The sequence below is a fragment of the Panthera tigris genome, chromosome D3, assembly GCF_018350195.1.
Source record: "Panthera tigris isolate Pti1 chromosome D3, P.tigris_Pti1_mat1.1, whole genome shotgun sequence".
NCBI lineage: Eukaryota > Metazoa > Chordata > Mammalia > Carnivora > Felidae > Panthera > Panthera tigris.
The window spans coordinates 43,719,688-43,736,696 of NC_056671.1; the positions used below are offsets into that span (position 1 = coordinate 43,719,688).

The 17,009-nt window shown below is 36.4% G+C and overlaps 1 protein-coding gene across 5 annotated transcripts in view; it reads right to left on the minus strand.

Annotated features, from left to right (window-relative positions):
* Positions 1 to 17,009, minus strand: part of ROCK1 (Rho associated coiled-coil containing protein kinase 1) — a 175,524-nt gene that overhangs the window by 57,882 nt on the left and 100,633 nt on the right. For all 5 annotated transcript variants that reach the window (XM_042961918.1, XM_042961917.1, XM_042961919.1 and 2 more), the window contains one exon: positions 374 to 480. In XM_042961918.1, coding sequence (XP_042817852.1) covers positions 374 to 480 — 107 coding nt within the window. The remainder of the gene's footprint in view (positions 1 to 373; positions 481 to 17,009) is intronic.

Here is a 17,009-nt window from a genome sequence, read left to right on the forward strand (position 1 = left end):
AGAAATGCAAGTATATAGGTGTGGCTGGGTGGCTCGGTCAAGTAAAAGGTCCGATTCTTGATTTGGTTCACTCAGATCATTATCTCATGGTCATGAGATCGAGCCCCACAGCAGGCTCCTCACTGGGTATGAAGCCTGCTTAAGATTCTTTCTCTCTCTCTCTCTCTCTCTCTCTCTCTATCTCTCTCCCTCCCTCCCTCCCTCCATCCTTCTGCCCCTCTCCCCTGTTCATGTACACATGCTCTCGCTCTCTCTCTCAAAAAAAAAAGCAAGTATATAACATCAGGAATGAATGCTATTTTATAAAAACATGTTATAGTATTTGGTAGCCAAGTACATATATCTCAACATTGGTACACGTTAAGTCATTTACCTTTTCTGAGTGATTAAGCATGTCTTGAGCTTCTTTTCTTTCTCCTTCCACTCTTTCAAGATTATGCTTGAGATGCTTTACCTCTTCTTGTAAAGATGTAATTCGAGCTATCAAATGAGAAAAAAGTTCAAGTCACAAAGCCATCAAAAGAAATGTCTTTTTTTCAGCATGACCATTAAGATAAAAAAGTTTTAAATTTCCTGATTAGGTAGAATTTATTAAATTATAAAATATTAAAATTATAAATTATTAAATACTAAAATTTTATAATTCATTAAGAATATTTTGTAATATATATAATAACTACAATATATAGTAGTAAATATGTTACTGCTAATTGGAGACCATTCAGTACATATTCCTAACTTCACAAATGGTCAAAGAGATGAAGCTTGAGCTTTATTCCGAAATTAGATATGAGTCCTTATTCAGTGTTCTTTTTCACCATGTTAAGAATAAGAATCTTTAGTTAATTGAGGCAAGTATTTAAGTTTTCTTTATGGGCCAGACATTCTGAAAAGTGTTTACTCTTTTTTTAAATATAACTTTATTTTTTTAATTTACATCCAAGTTAGCATATAGCGCAACAATGATTTTCAGGAGTAGATTCCTCAATGCCCCTTACCCATTTAGCCCATCCTCCCTCCCAGTGTTTAATTACTCTTAAACTTAGTGAAACCATACTCTAAAACATGCTTTAGGCTTATAGATTTTTAATGCATAAGTATTTAACAAACACAAATTTAATACATAAACACAGAATCTAACATTAATGAATATAATTATATTGTAAGTAAGAATCTATTTTCTTATTTTGTAATTCAAAGTAACCTAGGATTTGGTAAGGAAATGGATAAAGTGCCCCAGAAGGACCAGGAACAATCCTGTACTTTTCAAACTTCAATGTTTAACTTATTGGACCTGCCACAGACTTCAGTGCAGTCTAGCTGCGTCTGTATTTTAGTGTTTCTGAATTAGCTTTTTTTTTTTAAGTTTATTTTATTTATTTTGAGATAGAGTGTGTACAAGCAGGGGAGGGGCAGAGAAAGAAGAGAGAGAATTCCAAGCAGGCATTGTGCTGTCGGTGCAGAGCCCGAGGCGGGGCTCGAACTCATGAATCTCCCTTCCCTGCTCTATCTCTCAAAAATAAAATTAAAAATTTTTTTTAAAAAACTAAAAATACGTCATTGTTAAAAAATACTAATAAACGTCATTTGGGCTTCAGCGAGTCATAATCCTTGGCTGGGTGGAGGGGTCTTGCCTCCATGTTTTGGCTGATGACTGATCAGGGTAGTGATTGCTGAAGGTTGGGTGACTGGTAATTTCTTAAAATAAGACAATAACAAAGCTTGCCACATGGATCAAATCTTCCTTTCACAAACAATTTCTCTGTAGCAAGTGATGCTGTTTGAAACCATTTTACCCACAGGACTTCTTTCCAAACTAGAGTCAATCCTCTCAAACCCTGCTGCTGCTTTATCTACTAAGTTTGCATAATATTCTAAATCCTTTGTTGTCATTTCATCAATTTCCACAGCATCTTCACCAGTAGATTCGATCTCAAGAAACCACTTTCCTTGCTCATCCATTAGAAGCAACCCCTCATCCAATTTTTATCATGAGATTACAGCAATTCAGTCACATCTTCAGTGACTTCTTCCATTGAAGTTTTAAATCCCTCAGAGTCATCCATGAGCACTGGAATCTTCTTTCCAAACTCCTGTTAATACTGATATTCTGACCTCTTCCCCATGAATCATGAATATTCTTAATGGCACCTAGAATGGTGAATCCTTTCCAGAAGGTTTTCCACTGACTTTGCCCAGATCCATCATAGGAATCACTATGTATGGCAGTTAAACAGCCTCACAAAATTATTTCTTAAATAGTAAGACTTGAAAGTCAAAATTACTCCTTGATCCCCAGACTGCAGAATGGATATTGTATTGAAAACAACATTCATCTCATTGTACATCTCTATCAGACCTCTTGGGTGACCAGGTGCGTTGTCAATGAGCAGTAATATTTTGAAACCAGTCTTTTATTCTTAGCAGTAGGTCTCAACAATGGGCTTAAAATATTCAGTAAACCATGGTATAAACAGATTGCTGTCATCAGGCTTTGCTGTTCCATTTGTAGACCACAGGCAGAGCAGATTTAGCATAATTCTTCTGGGCTCTATGATTTTCAGGATGGCAAATGAGCACTGGCTTCAACTTAAAGTCAGCAGCTGTATTAGCCCCTAACAAGAGAATCTCTGAAGCTTTAAAGCCAGGCAGTGACTTCTCTCTAGCTATGAAAAGACTAGATGGATTGTACGAGAAAAGTCATTTCACCTCTATTGAAAATCTGTTGTTTAGTGTAGCCATCTCAAGTAATGATCCTAGCTAGATCTGGATAACTTGCTGCTTCACCTTGGCTCTTTAATGTAATGGAGATGGCTTCTTCCCTTAGAACTCTGCTAGCTTCCAACTTTTCTTCTGCAGCTTCCTAACATCTCTCAGCCTTCACAGAATTGAAGAGAGTTTGGGCCTTGCTCTGGATTAGGCTTTGGCTTAAGGGAATGTTGTGGCTGGTTTGATTTTCTATCCAGACCACTAAAACTTTTTCTGTTTGAGCAAAAGGCTGTCATGTATTCACTGGAGTAGCACTTTTAATTTCCTTCAAGATCTTTTCCTTTGCACTCACAACATGGCTTACAATTACATGACAGCTTTCAGTCTATCATGGCTTTCTTTTTTTTAAATTTTTTTTTTTTAACGTTTATTCATTTTTGAGACAGAGAGAGACAGAGCATGAACAGGGGAGGAGCAGAGAGAGAGGGAGACACAGAATCTGAAACAGGCTCCAGGGGGCGCCTGGGTGGCGCAGTCGGTTAAGCGTCCGACTTCAGCCAGGTCACGATCTCGTGGTCTGTGAGTTCGAGCCCCGCATCAGGCTCTGGGCTGATGGCTCGGAGCCTGGAGCCTGTTTCCGATTCTGTGTCTCCCTCTCTCTCTGCCCCTCCCCCGTTCATGCTCTGTCTCTCTCTGTCCCAAAAATAAATAAAAAAAAAAACGTTGAAAAAAAAAAAAAAAAAAAAAACAGGCTCCAGGCTCTGAGCTGTCAGCACAGAGCCCGACGCGGGGCTCGAACTCAGGGACCATGAGATCATGACCTGAGCTGAAGTCGGACGCTTAACCGACCGAGCCACCCAGGCGCCCCTATCATGGCTTTCGAAATGCCTTCCTCACTAATTGTAATCATTCCTGGCTCTTGATTTAAAGTGAGAGATATGTGACTTTTCCTTCCCACTGAACACTAATGAGGCCACTACAGGGTATTTTATTAATTGGCCTAATTTCAATATTGCCATGTCTCAAAGAATAGAGAGGCCCAAAGAGAGGAGGAGGAGAGATATAGGAGAATGGCTGGAAGGTGGAGTAGTCAGAACACACTCATTTATTAAGTTTGTGGTCTTACATAGGTGTGGTCCACGGCACCCCCAAACAATTACAATAGTAACACCAAAGATCACTGATCAGAGATCACCATAATAAATATAATAATGTGACACAGAGAACATGAAATAAACAAATGCTGTTGGAAAAATGGTGCTTAAAGACTCACTCAATGCAGGGCTGCCACAATGTTCAATATGTAAAAAAAATGCAGTATCAGCGAAGTGCAATAAAGCACAGTGTATAAAATGTGGTATGACTATACCTGGGATGTATTTACAAAAGGTAAACAAACTGTATGGCTCTGCCATTCCTAAGTGTATACTAACAAAATGCACAGGAATGTTTACCAAAAAAACATGTACAAGAAAATACCTATAAACATTAATCATAATAGCCCCCAAATGGAAATAATTGCAGTATCCATTCACCACAGACTGCTGTGGCCATACATAATAAATGGAATCCTACATAGCAAGAAAAAACTATTGCCATATACAACAATACAGATGAAAATTTTAAACATAAGGGTAATGAAACAAACCAGATACAAAGGAGTGTTTGCTGCATGATTCTATTCATAAAATTCAAAAACAAGCAAAATTAATTTATAGTGTTAAAAGTCAGAACAATGATTACTTGGGAAGAAAGGGGTTAGTGACTAAAGGGAAATAAAGGGGGACTTCTGGGTTGCTAGCAGTGTGCAATTTCACAATCTCAATTTTTGTTATGAGGGTGTGTTCGTGTTGTGAAAATTTCTCCAGATGAGTATTTTTTATTTATTATGGTATGTGCTACATGTTAAATTTCAACAAAAAAAATGCACTTAAAAAAGAAATCTAAATTTCTTAAAATCCCCAAATATGAAATCTATCCCTTAACCTTGAGGCCCATCAACTACATATAAATCTTAAAAATAAATACATGGGTAATTAGAAATTGCACATTAAGGTGAACAACCCTCAAGCTCAGACACATTTAATATCATTTATAATAATAAATTCTAATCCAGTAAGAAGATATGTCATAAAACCTTAACACACGAAACAACACTGTATTAAAAATATACAAAGTATGGTATTTATGAAATACCCACAGCTAACACCACTCAAGAAATAATATGAAAAAAAATTAAGGGGAGCCTGGGTGGCTCAGTCGGTTTGGCGTCTGACTTCAGCTCAGGTCATGATCTCGTGGTTTGTGGGTTCGAGCCCCCACGTCGGGCTCTGTGCTGACAGCTCAGAGCCTGGAGTCTGCTTCAGATTCTGTGTCTCTCTCTCCCTCTGCCCCTCCCCTGCTCATGCTCTGTCTCTCAATAATAAATAAACGTTAAAAAGAATTAAAAAAAAAAAATTAAGACAATTTCATTTGAAATAGCATCTAGAAGATACCTGGGAATAATTTAGTCTAAGAGTTACAAGACTTGTGTACTGAAAACTAAAAAACACTGTTGAAATTAAAAAAAAAAAACCCCAGATAAACAGAAATACAGCCTGTGTTCATGGACTGGAAGACTTAACATGTTAAGATGGCAATACTACCAAAAATGATTTATAAATTCAATATAATCTCCATCAAAATTCCAAAGATCTTTAATGTAGAAATGGAAAAGCATACCATCAGATTCATATGGCACTGCAATGAGCCTTGAAAGAGCTAAGGCAATATTGTAAGAGAAATAATAAAGTTCAAGGACTCAAGCATCCCAATTTCAAAATGTGCTACAAAGCTACAGAGATTAAGATGGTGTGGTACTGGCATAAGGAAAGATCTACAGAACGCTGGAAAGAACTAAGAATCCAGAAACAAACCCATATAAATACAGCCAACTGACTTTCAACAAGGATGCCAAGATTATTCAATGAGGGGTACTGGAACAAATTAATATTTTGACACAAAAGAATGAAGTTGGACCCCTACATCATGCCATTAAGATTTAACAAAAATTAACTCAACTTAGGTCAAAGACCTAAATATAAGTGCTAAAACCATAAAACTTTTAGAAGAAGATATAGGGGTAACTCCTGATGATACTAGAGTTGGCAATGTATTCCAAGATATGACACCAAAAACATAAGCAACATATATACAGATGAATAGGATTTCATCAAAATTAACTTCTGTATAGCAAAGGACATTTTCAAGACAAACTATAGAATGGGAATAAATATTAGTAAATCATATACCTAATGTACGTATATTTTATGTGCAAGTAAGCACATAAAGATATGTTCAACATCATTAGTCATTAGAGGAATGAAAATCAATACCACAATGAGATACCACTTTGCAGCCACTAGGGTGACTATAACCAAACTCACTTAAATAACAAGCATTAGCAAGGATATGGAGAAACTGAAACACTCCTAAATCACTGGTGGAAATATAAAATGGTATAGCTGTTGTGGAAAACAGTTTATAGTTCCTCAAATGTTAAACACAGAGTTATCATATAACCCAGCATTTCCATTCCTAGATATTCCCAGAAGATCTGAAAACAAGTATTCTAATAAATACATGAATGTTCACAGCAGTGTTATCCACAATAATCAAAAGGTAGAAACTCAAATGTCCATCCACAGGTGAATGGTTAAATAAATATGGTATATACACACACTAGATATTACTCAGATATAAATGAAGTACTGATTCATGCTACAACATGGATGAATCTTAAAAATATCCTAAGAAGTCTGACATAAAAAAGGTCATGTGTTGTATAATGTCATTTAACTGAAATATCTAGAATAGTAAAATCAGAGATACAAAGCAGAAGTTGGCTGCTGGGCACTAGGTGGAGGGGGCTATAGGGATGGATAATTTAATAAGTACAAGGTTTTCTTTTGGGATAATGAAAATTTTGGAACTAGATAAAGGAGGTGATTGTACAACATTAAGAATGCATTAAATGACACTAAATTGCACAGTTAAATTTTTTTTGTAACATGAATTTCACCTCAATAAAAAAATACACAAAGCAAAGCTGTTAGAAATACAAGGGAGCTATAAAAAAAAAAAAAAGCCACAATCATAGCGGTAACTTTTAAAACATGTTTCAAAATTTGGGAGACTAGTTGATGGGGGGTGGGAGGGAGGGGAAAGTGGGTGATGGGCATTGAGGAGGGCACCTGTTGGGATGACCACTGGGTGTTGTATGGAAACCAATTTGACAATAAATTTCATATTAAAAATAAAAAATAAATAAAAATTTAAAAAAATTGGGGAGATTAAACACATTTACAGGGAAGATGGTGCAGCAGGAAGAACCTAAGTTTGCTATGGACACACCTTGGTAACAGCCACATCAGTGCAACTAATTCAGAAAAAGACCGAAAGACTGGCAGAACAGACTTCAACAGCTAATCATAGAGAGGAAGCCACACTGAGAAGGGTATGAGAGGTGGAAATGCAGTCAGAAATGAAACTCCATGGTGACTACCCAGAAAGGGGAGGGACACCATATGCATGAAAAAAGAAGAGGAGCAAACCCTCCCCCAGGCACGCCAGGTATGGGGAACCTGCACTGGGAAGGCAAGTCCCCATAACATTAGGCTTTGAAAACCAGTGGGCTTTAACTTTGTGAGTTTTTATAATCAGAAGGGCTTAACTCTGGGTACTTTAAAAATGAGTTGGCTCAGCTCTGGGAGAGTTGGAGGGCAACAGGAAACTGAGTTACTGCCCCTAAAGAGCCACCATAATAAACAACCCTGCTAAAATACAGCATAGAAGCTGCAATTTGAAAAATTCCTGGAGTATATGGGAAGATGATTCATTAATCTCAGAATGTACACTGGAGGGCCAGGGATCTTTAGGAGACTTCGCCAAGAACAAAAGGCTAAGAGCTGGCAGGTGAAAATCTCTCCCCATGGCCCAGTCTAGACTGCCTGACACATTCTTCTGTAGATCCACGCCATCCAACTTGCCCCACTCCAAAGCAGCTTCTGCCAGAGAAACACACTGCAAGTAGCCCTGACAGGGACTCACACAACTTCAAAGCAACTCCTGCCCTGGGGAGAGGGGAAGATAACCATACATAGCAGTGCAACTCCAGCCTGAACATATGGACTAGGGGTAGGAAATGGGTCTGACGGCTGGCCATACCCACCAACATAAGCTTCTTGCGGACAAGGCAGGGAGAACACCCTACAGACTGGCGCTACTGTTGGCAGCCCCAATAGACAGAATGGGGTCAGGCATCTGATTTGACTGCAGGTCTTAACAGCCAAAGAAAGCCTCTCCCTGAATTTGTTGTGACCTCAACTGAGGTATATGGGCTAAGGGCAGTCATCTGCATCAGACTTGGGCTCAGGTCATGATCTCCCGGTCTATGGGCTCAAGCCCTGCATCGGGCTCTGTGCTGACAGCTCAGAGCCTGAAGCCAGCTTCGGATGCTGTGTCTTTCTCTGCCTTACCCGCTCACGCGCACGCATGCACTCTCCTTCCCTCCCTCTCTCCCTCCCTCAAAAATAAACATTTTTTTTTTTTAAAGGGAAGATTATAGCAATACAGGACTATGTCACAATGAAGCAAGAAAAATCTCAAGTAAACTCACCTTATGCCTAAGGAAACTAGAAAAAGAACAAAGCTCAAAGGCAGTACAAAGAAGGAAATAATAAAGATGAGAAAAGAAATAAATTCAACAGAAACTAAAAAAATAATAGAACAGATCAATGAAATAAGGAGCTGGTTCTTTGAAAAGATGAAGACTGATAAACATATAGCCAGATTTATCAAGAAAAGAAGAAAGGACTCAAATAAGTAAATCAGCAGTGAAGGAGGAGAAATAAAAACTGACATCACTGAAATACAGAGGATTATAAGAGGATATTATGAAAAATTATATGCCAACAAGTTAGACAACCTAGAAGAAATACATTCTTAAAAACTGAATCAGAAAGAAATAGAAAATTTGAACAGACTGATTACTAGAAATGAAACTGATTCAGTAATTTAAAAATTCCCAACATAAGCCCAGGACTAGATGGCATCACAAGTGAATGTGACAAACATTTAAAGAAGAGTTAATACTTATTCTCAAATTATTCCACAAAATGGAGGAAGAAGGAAAAATGCTATAAGGACACATTACCCAGACACTACAAAAAAAGGAAACCTATAGGCTAATTTCTCTGGTGAACACAGATGCAAAAATTCTCAACATAATATTAGCAAACTGAATCCACCAATACACTGGAAAATCATTCACCATGATCAAATGGGATTTATTCCCAGGAGGCAAGGGTGATTCACTATTTGCAAATCAATCAGAGTCATAAAACACATTAACAAGAGAAAGAATAAAAACCACATGCTTTTACAGAAAAAGCATCTGACAAAACAACATCCATTCACGATAAAAACTCTCAACAAAGTAGGTTTAGAGGAAACATACCTCAACATAATAAAGACCATATATGAGAAACCCACAGTGAACATCATACTCATGGGGAAAAGCAGAGCTTTTCCACTAAGATCAGGAACAAAAAAGGATGTCCACTCTCACCACTTTTATTCAACATAGTACTAGAAGTCCTAGGCACAGCCATCAGACAAGAAAAAGAAATAAAATGCATCCAAATTGGTAAGGGAAAAGTAAAACTTTTGCTATTTGCTGCTGATATGATACTATACATAGAAAACCCTAAAGACTTCACCAAAAAACCATTAAAATGAATATATGAATTCAGTAAAGCTCCAGGATACAAAGTTAACATACATAAATCTGTTGCATTTCTATATACTAATAATGAAGTAGCAGAAAGAGAAATTATGAAAACCTCATGTGCAATTACACTAAAAATAATAAAATACTTAGAAATAACTGAACCAAGGAGGTGAAAGACCTGTACTCCAAAAACTAAAACACTGGTGAAAGAAACTGAAGATGACACAGACAAATGGAAAAATATTCCATGCTCATGGATTAGACGAACCAATATTATTAAAATACCCATACTACTCAAAACAATCTACAGATTTATCATAATCTCTATCTAAATATCAACAGCATTTTTCACAGAACTAGAATAATCTTAAAATTTGTACGAAACCTTAAAAGACCTGAATAACCAAAGCAATCTTGAAAAAAAATGAACAAAGCTGGAGGTGTCACAATCCCAGATTTCAAGATCTACAAAGCTGTAGTAATCAAAACAGTATGGTATTGGCACAAAAATACAGATGGATCAATGGAACAGAATAAAGAGTCCAGAAATAACCCCACACTTATGTGGTCAATTAATCTATAACAGAGGAGGAAAGAGTATAAAATGAGGAAAAGACAGTCTCTTCAACAAATGGGGCTGGGAAAACTACATGCAGGATAATGAAAGTAGACTACTTTCTTATATCATACACAAAAATAAACTCAAAATGGATTGAAAACCTAAATGTGACACGTGAAACCATAAAACTCCTAGAAGAAAACAGGCAGTAATCTCTTTGATGTTAGCCACAGAAACATTTTTCTGGATATGTCTCCACTGACCAGGGAAATAAAAGCAAAAGGAAGCTATTGGGACTACACCAAAATTATAGGCTTTTGCACAGGGAAGGAAAGCATCAACAAAACAAATAGGCAACCTAGTGAATGTGAGAAGATATGTACAAATGACTTATCTGATAAGAGGTTAATATCCAAAACATCTAAAGAATTTATACAACTTAATACCAAAAAACCCCACAAATAATCTTATTTAAAAATGGGCAGAATGCCTGCAGAGACATTTTTCCAATGTTGAGATAAGATGCTCAACATCTCTAACCAACAGGGACATGCCAATCAGACTTCAATGAGCTATCACTTTATATCTGGGAGAATGGCTAAATCAAAAACACAAGAAATAATAAGTGTTGATGAGGATGTGGAGAAAAAGGAACTTTCATGCACTGTTAATAGGAATGCAAATTGGTGCAGCCACAGTGGAAAATAGTATGGAGGCTCCCCCCCAAAACTAAAAATAGAATTACCATACAATCCATAATTCCACTAGTGGGTATTTACCTAAAGAAAACACAAACACTTGTTTGAGAAGTTAAGTGCACCCCTGTGTTTATGGTAGCATTAGTTACAATAGCCAGGATACGGAAGCAACCCAAGTGTCTATTAATAAAAGGGTGAAGAAGATGTGGTATACATATACACAACAGAATGTTACTCAGCCATAAATGTGAACGAAATCTTATCATTTACAACATACGGATGGAGTTAGAGGGTATTATGCTAAGTGAAATAAGTCAGTCTGAGAAAGACAAATACCATGTGATTTCACTCATATGTGGAATTTAAGAAACCAAACGAACAAAGAAAAGAAACAAACAAAAATAGACTTTTAAATACAGAAAACTGGTGGTTCCGGGAGAAAAGGTGGGTGGGGGGACAGGCACAAAAACAAAGGAGATTGAGTATACTTATCTTTTTTAAAAAATAATGTTTATTTATTTTTGAGACAGAGAGTGGGGGATGGGTGGGGGGTGGGTGGTGCAGACAGAAGATCTGAAGCAGCCTCTGCGCTGACAGCAGAGAGCTCAAGGCGGGGCTACAACTCACGAACCATAAGATCATGACCTGAGACGAAGTTGAACGCTTAACTGACTGAGCCACCCAGGTGCCCCAAGAGTACAGTTATCTTGATGAACAACAACAAATTCGCAGAATTGTTGAATCATATTGTATACTGAAATTAGTGTAATACCGTATGTTAATTACACTTTAGAAAAAAAAAAAACTGGCAGACTAAAGACACAAAGAATAAATGGAATCTTAGAAAAGTCACCAAGGGGTGAGAAAACTCACTGATTAGAAAATGGATGTTGTTTTTTCTTCCAAAAAGCAACCCTAAAACCATAGTAAGTAAAAAAACCTATACAATTTTCAAGTTCCCATGTAACAGTTAAAAACAAAACAAAAATTATTATGAACTAAAAACAAAAAGAAAATCATTAAAAATTTCAGAAGAAGTAAAAACCTGCTAATAGCTTCTGATGACAATACCATAAATTAAGAAATTAACAATTACAATGGGAAATAAGTATTTCCTACTTTTGTCCATTAATAAGTCTTCCAAACATTTACCTACCCATTAGTACTAAGTACCCACAGTACCCAGGCTTCAGTCTCTGAATGCCATATGCCACAAAAAATGACTACTGTTCCTTAGAAAACTGGTAACTCCAGGTCTGGTAGAGAAAATAATTCTAGAAAATATATTATGCATAACAAAAAGAAAAGGAGCAGTAAATTTGAAGAGATTCTCACTGGCCTCAAATGAGCATCAGTAAAAATACTGCAATGGGCTAACGGATATCAAATATATTAAAATCCAGAAGTTCATAAATATATTTAAAAACGTCATTGGTCATCTTTGGAGGATGGAGGGGTAATGACTTACTGTTCTGAAATACGCTAAAAGAATAAATATTTAGTCAGACTTTATTTTATAAGCTGTACCTCATTATAACTATATAATTGAATAGTAGTATTCCAATTAACAAATGAATGAAGAATGATACAAATAGATCATCATAGTTGAAAACTCCTAAATAGATACAGGATCTAGGCAATGATATTCAATAGCTGCTAACATCACAAAACAAGATAGCCAGCCTTTATTTGCTTCCTGGTGCCTAAATAATACCGCTTACAAGTATAAGCTTGTAAACAAAATATTCTTTCAAGGTAATTCAAAAATTCTGTCAAAGCCCTATCTGAAATAGATCAAGCCTCTAGATGCACCAGTTTAAAGTACTACAAGGGACAGAGCAACATGTTTGCTAGTTTCTTCAAATAACAGTAAAGACAAACTTCAAAGAACAAAAAAGGGAGAAGAAACCTATAGATAAAAGAAACCTAAAGGACACATTGATGAAATGCAATGTACAGAGCTTGACAGGATCTTAACTGAAGCTAAATAAATACAACAAAAACAACAGATTATGGGACTACTTGAGGAATGTGAACACTGACTAGATATTTTACAATATTGTTATCTTTTTTCCAGGTTTGATGATATTATGGTTATTATTCTTTTTCAAGTCCTTATCTTTGGGGTGCCTGGGTGGCTCAGTTGGTTAAGCGTCTGACTCGTGATCTCACAGTTCATGGGATAGAGATCCACGTTGGCCTCTGCGTTGGCAGTGTGGAGCCTGCTTGGGATTCTTTTTCTCTCCCTCTCTCTCTGCCCCTCTCCTGCTCATGCTAGTTCTCTCTCTCAAAATAAATAAAACATAAAAAAAAAAAAAAAAAAGTCCTTGGGAATGCAAACTGGTGCTACTCTGGAAAACAGTGTGGAGGTTCTTCAAAAAATTAAAAATAGAACTACCCTATGTCCCAGCAACTGCACTACTAGATATTTATCCAAGAGATGCAGGGATGCTGTTTCGAAGGGGCACATGCACCCCAATGTTTATAGCAGCACTATCAACAATAGCCAAAGTATGGAAAGAGCCCAAATGTCCATCGATGGATGAATGGTTACAGAAGAGGTGGTATATATATATATATATACATATACGTATATATATATACATATATATGTGTATGCATATATATACACATATATATATATATATACGTATATGTATATATATATAAAATGGAGTATTACTCGGCAATCAAAAAGAATGCAATCTTGCCATTTGCAACTATATGGACGGAACTAGAGGGTATTATGCTAAGTGAAATTAGAGAAAGACAAATATTGTATGACTTCACTCATATGAGGACTTTAAGACACAGAACAGATTAACACAAGGGAAGGGAAGCAAAAATAATATAAAAACAGGGAGAGGGACAAAACACAAGAGACTCTTAAATACAAAGAACAAACAGAGGGTTACTGGAGGGGTTGTGGGAGGGGGATGGGCTAAATGGGTAAGGGGCATTAAGAAACCTACTCCTGAAATCATTGTTGCACTATATGCTAACTAAAATGGATGTAAATTAAAAAATATATTTTAAAAAATAAAAATAAGAAAAAAATCAAGTTTATGCAGTATTGTTAAAAACAAAAACAAAAAAATCAAAAAGTCCCTAGCTTTAAGAGATACTGAAATATTTACAAATTAAACAAAGTGTTGCCTGAGATTTGCTTCAAAAGAATTCAGTGTCAGAGGTTTGGGAAAGGGAGGTGGGGGTATAAACAAAACATGACTGGCTGCTAGATGAAGATTACTGAAGTTGGATGATGAGTACACACAAGGAGATCATTATAGTATTCTACTGTGGTATATGTATGAAATTTTCCAAAATTCAAAGTTGAAGAAACCAACTAAAAAATGGTTTTTAAGAAAACTTTTTCAAATGGTTAATTAAAAAAATTTCTCTTTGCATTTCAATCTAAGAATCACAAAGTTACTGGATGACAAGCTTATCATTTCATTTAAAATTTTCATTCCTTAATGACATTTTGATCTGTATCCATTCTTTTTGTTTAAGCCTCTATCTCCTAGACTTTTAGAAGCTAGCTTTTGTCTGTTACAGCAGCCTTGAAATACTAGTCCAAGTGTTGGCAAACTTCAAGCCCTCAGCCTGCTTCTCTATAGACATGAAGCTAAGAATGCTTTTTCATTTTTAAAGGGCTGTGAAAAGTAAAAAAGAATATGTAAAAGCGACAGTATGTAGCCCACAAAGGCTAAAATATTTATTAACCAGTTATGTTTGGGAAGTCATTTCCCATACACAACAAAGAAGCTTTTGCCCATTATGGATACATGGAAGACATTTAACTAGGAAATAACATGACCCTGTCAGAAGCCCAGCATCACAAACTATGAGAAATTTATACCTGAGGGACCTGAAATTCCTATGAACCACAGAAGATTAATGTAAGATCTGTGGGTTTTTTTTTACCATGATGAATCTTTAATACGTATATTGAGCCTCATATAAATTGCGTACATTTTTTAAAAGTTTATTTACATGTTGAGACAGAGACAAAGCGCATGCAGGAGTGTGGAGGAGGAAGGGCAGAGAGAGAGAGAATTGCTGTCAGTGTGGAGCCTGACCCAGGGCTTGATCTCACAAACCATGAGATCATGACCTAAGCTGAAATCCTGAGTCGAACACTTAACTGACTGAGCCACCCAGGCACCCCAAGTTGTGTGCATTAAAAAAAATGTGTATTTATTTTTGAGAGACAGCAAATGGGGAAGGGGAAGAGAGAAATGGAGAGAGAGAATCTGAAGCAGGCTCTGCGAGGTCAGCACAGAGCCTGATGTAGGGCAGAAACACACAAACCATGAGACCATGACCTGAGCTGAAATCAAGAGTCAGATGCTCAACCGACTGGGCCACCCAGGCGCCCCAAGTTGTGTGCATTTTAAATGTATATGAGCTTTTTGATTCATGAAGCATTGAAAAAGGATAAACATCAACAATAAAGCATGCTATATATTTTCCTTACCTTCACCAATATCTAAATATTAGATCCAGTTAAAAACCACTGTTGATGAACATATGATGGTCTCTTCCTTGAAAGCAAAAGCACTTCAAAGCTCAGTCATATCCGGCAGATTACAGACTTAAATAATTTTAAAATTGGAGTGATTATAAGGGTCACCTATTCTAATCTCCTTGGTTTATATATACAGAAAGCAGGTGAAGTGACTTTCACACAGGTAATAAGCTGTACATAAAAAGACCTAGAGAAGCAATTTAAGGAAGTGAACTAGGAGATTTTTTTTAACGCATATAATGAAGTTACTTTCTTGGTTACATTCAAGTCTATTTTAAGTCTAGTCCCTGAGAAATAAGATTGCACAACGCTCCTCAGCTAAAAACCAACAGGAGATCTTAATTTCCGTTTCCATAGACACAAAAACTGACCCTGACCTCTCTCCACAGAATTATAGCTAGTCATCAAGCCCCATGAGAACCCAAACTATGTTCCCATCCTGTGACTAAGGTTAAAAGGACTACCCCTCCTCCAACTTTCCCCTGAGACATCTGGCAACTTCTGTGCGTATCTGTTTTGATTATGTAGTATGGATCCTTTTGCTAATAGGAACAGAAAATAGAAAAATATGTGAGAAGTGGGTAGAGACAGGAATCTTTTTGAAAACAAATTGATTATATTTCCATTACCAAAACTGTTTCTTTACAATTAGTTACACTCAATTTCTTCCTTTTAGATTTATAAAGACAGCTGATATCTGTAATCCTAACCTTCCTAAGAACATAGTTCTTTATTAGCAATAGGCTATTTCTGTAATTCAGTTTCTATTTCTGCCAACAATGCACAAGGAATTCCCAGGTTTTAATAGTTGTAATCTTCTTTTGATTAGTCCCACTTTGAGTAAGGCTTTTGTGAATGAGGCATGTTTTAAAATTAAGTTTTCAGTAATCTGGCTGTAAAATTAGAAATACATTACTGACCTCACAGGGGTGCCTGTGAGAGTGAAGAAATTACAATGTGACAGAAAAGTAGGAATTATCCTGAAAGAGAAAGAATGCTAATCACTTCCAATTTCACCAAAGTTATTTTGTTTATGAGAGCAATATGATAAAAAATATATTACTTTACACTTAAAAATGATTAATATGTTTTTAGCCACAATTAAAAATAAATTTTTAAAAATTACCTTCCTTTGATAAACAAAATACGGTATATACATATAATGGAACATTATTCACACTTAAAAGGGAAGAAAATTCTTATTTCTTTTTAAAAAATTAAGTTTTAAGTTTTATTATTTTTACTTATTTTTTATTATGTTTTTTAATGTTTCATTTATTTTTGAGATAGAGAGAAAGAGAGAGAGAGTACAAGCTGGGGAGGGGCAGACAGAGGGAGACACAGACTCCAAAGCAGGCTCCAGGCTCTGAGTTGTCAGCACACAGCCTAACATGGAGCTCGAACTCGTGAACCACGAGATCATGACCTCAGCCGAAGTCGGATGCTCAACCGACTGAGCCACCAAGGCGCCCCCAAATTTTAATTTTTTAAATTCAAGTATAATTAACAGTGTTATAATAGTTTCATGTATACAATACAATGATTCTACAATTCTATACATTACTCAATGTTCACTGGTAAGTGTGTTCTTAATCCCCTTTACCTAATTTCACCCACCTATCCGTGGCAACCACCAGTTTGTTCTCTGTATTTAAGATTCTTTTTTTTGTCTCTTTTTGTTTGTTCTTTTGTTTCTTAAGTTCCACATGTGAGTAAAATCATATAGTATTTGTCTTTCTCTGA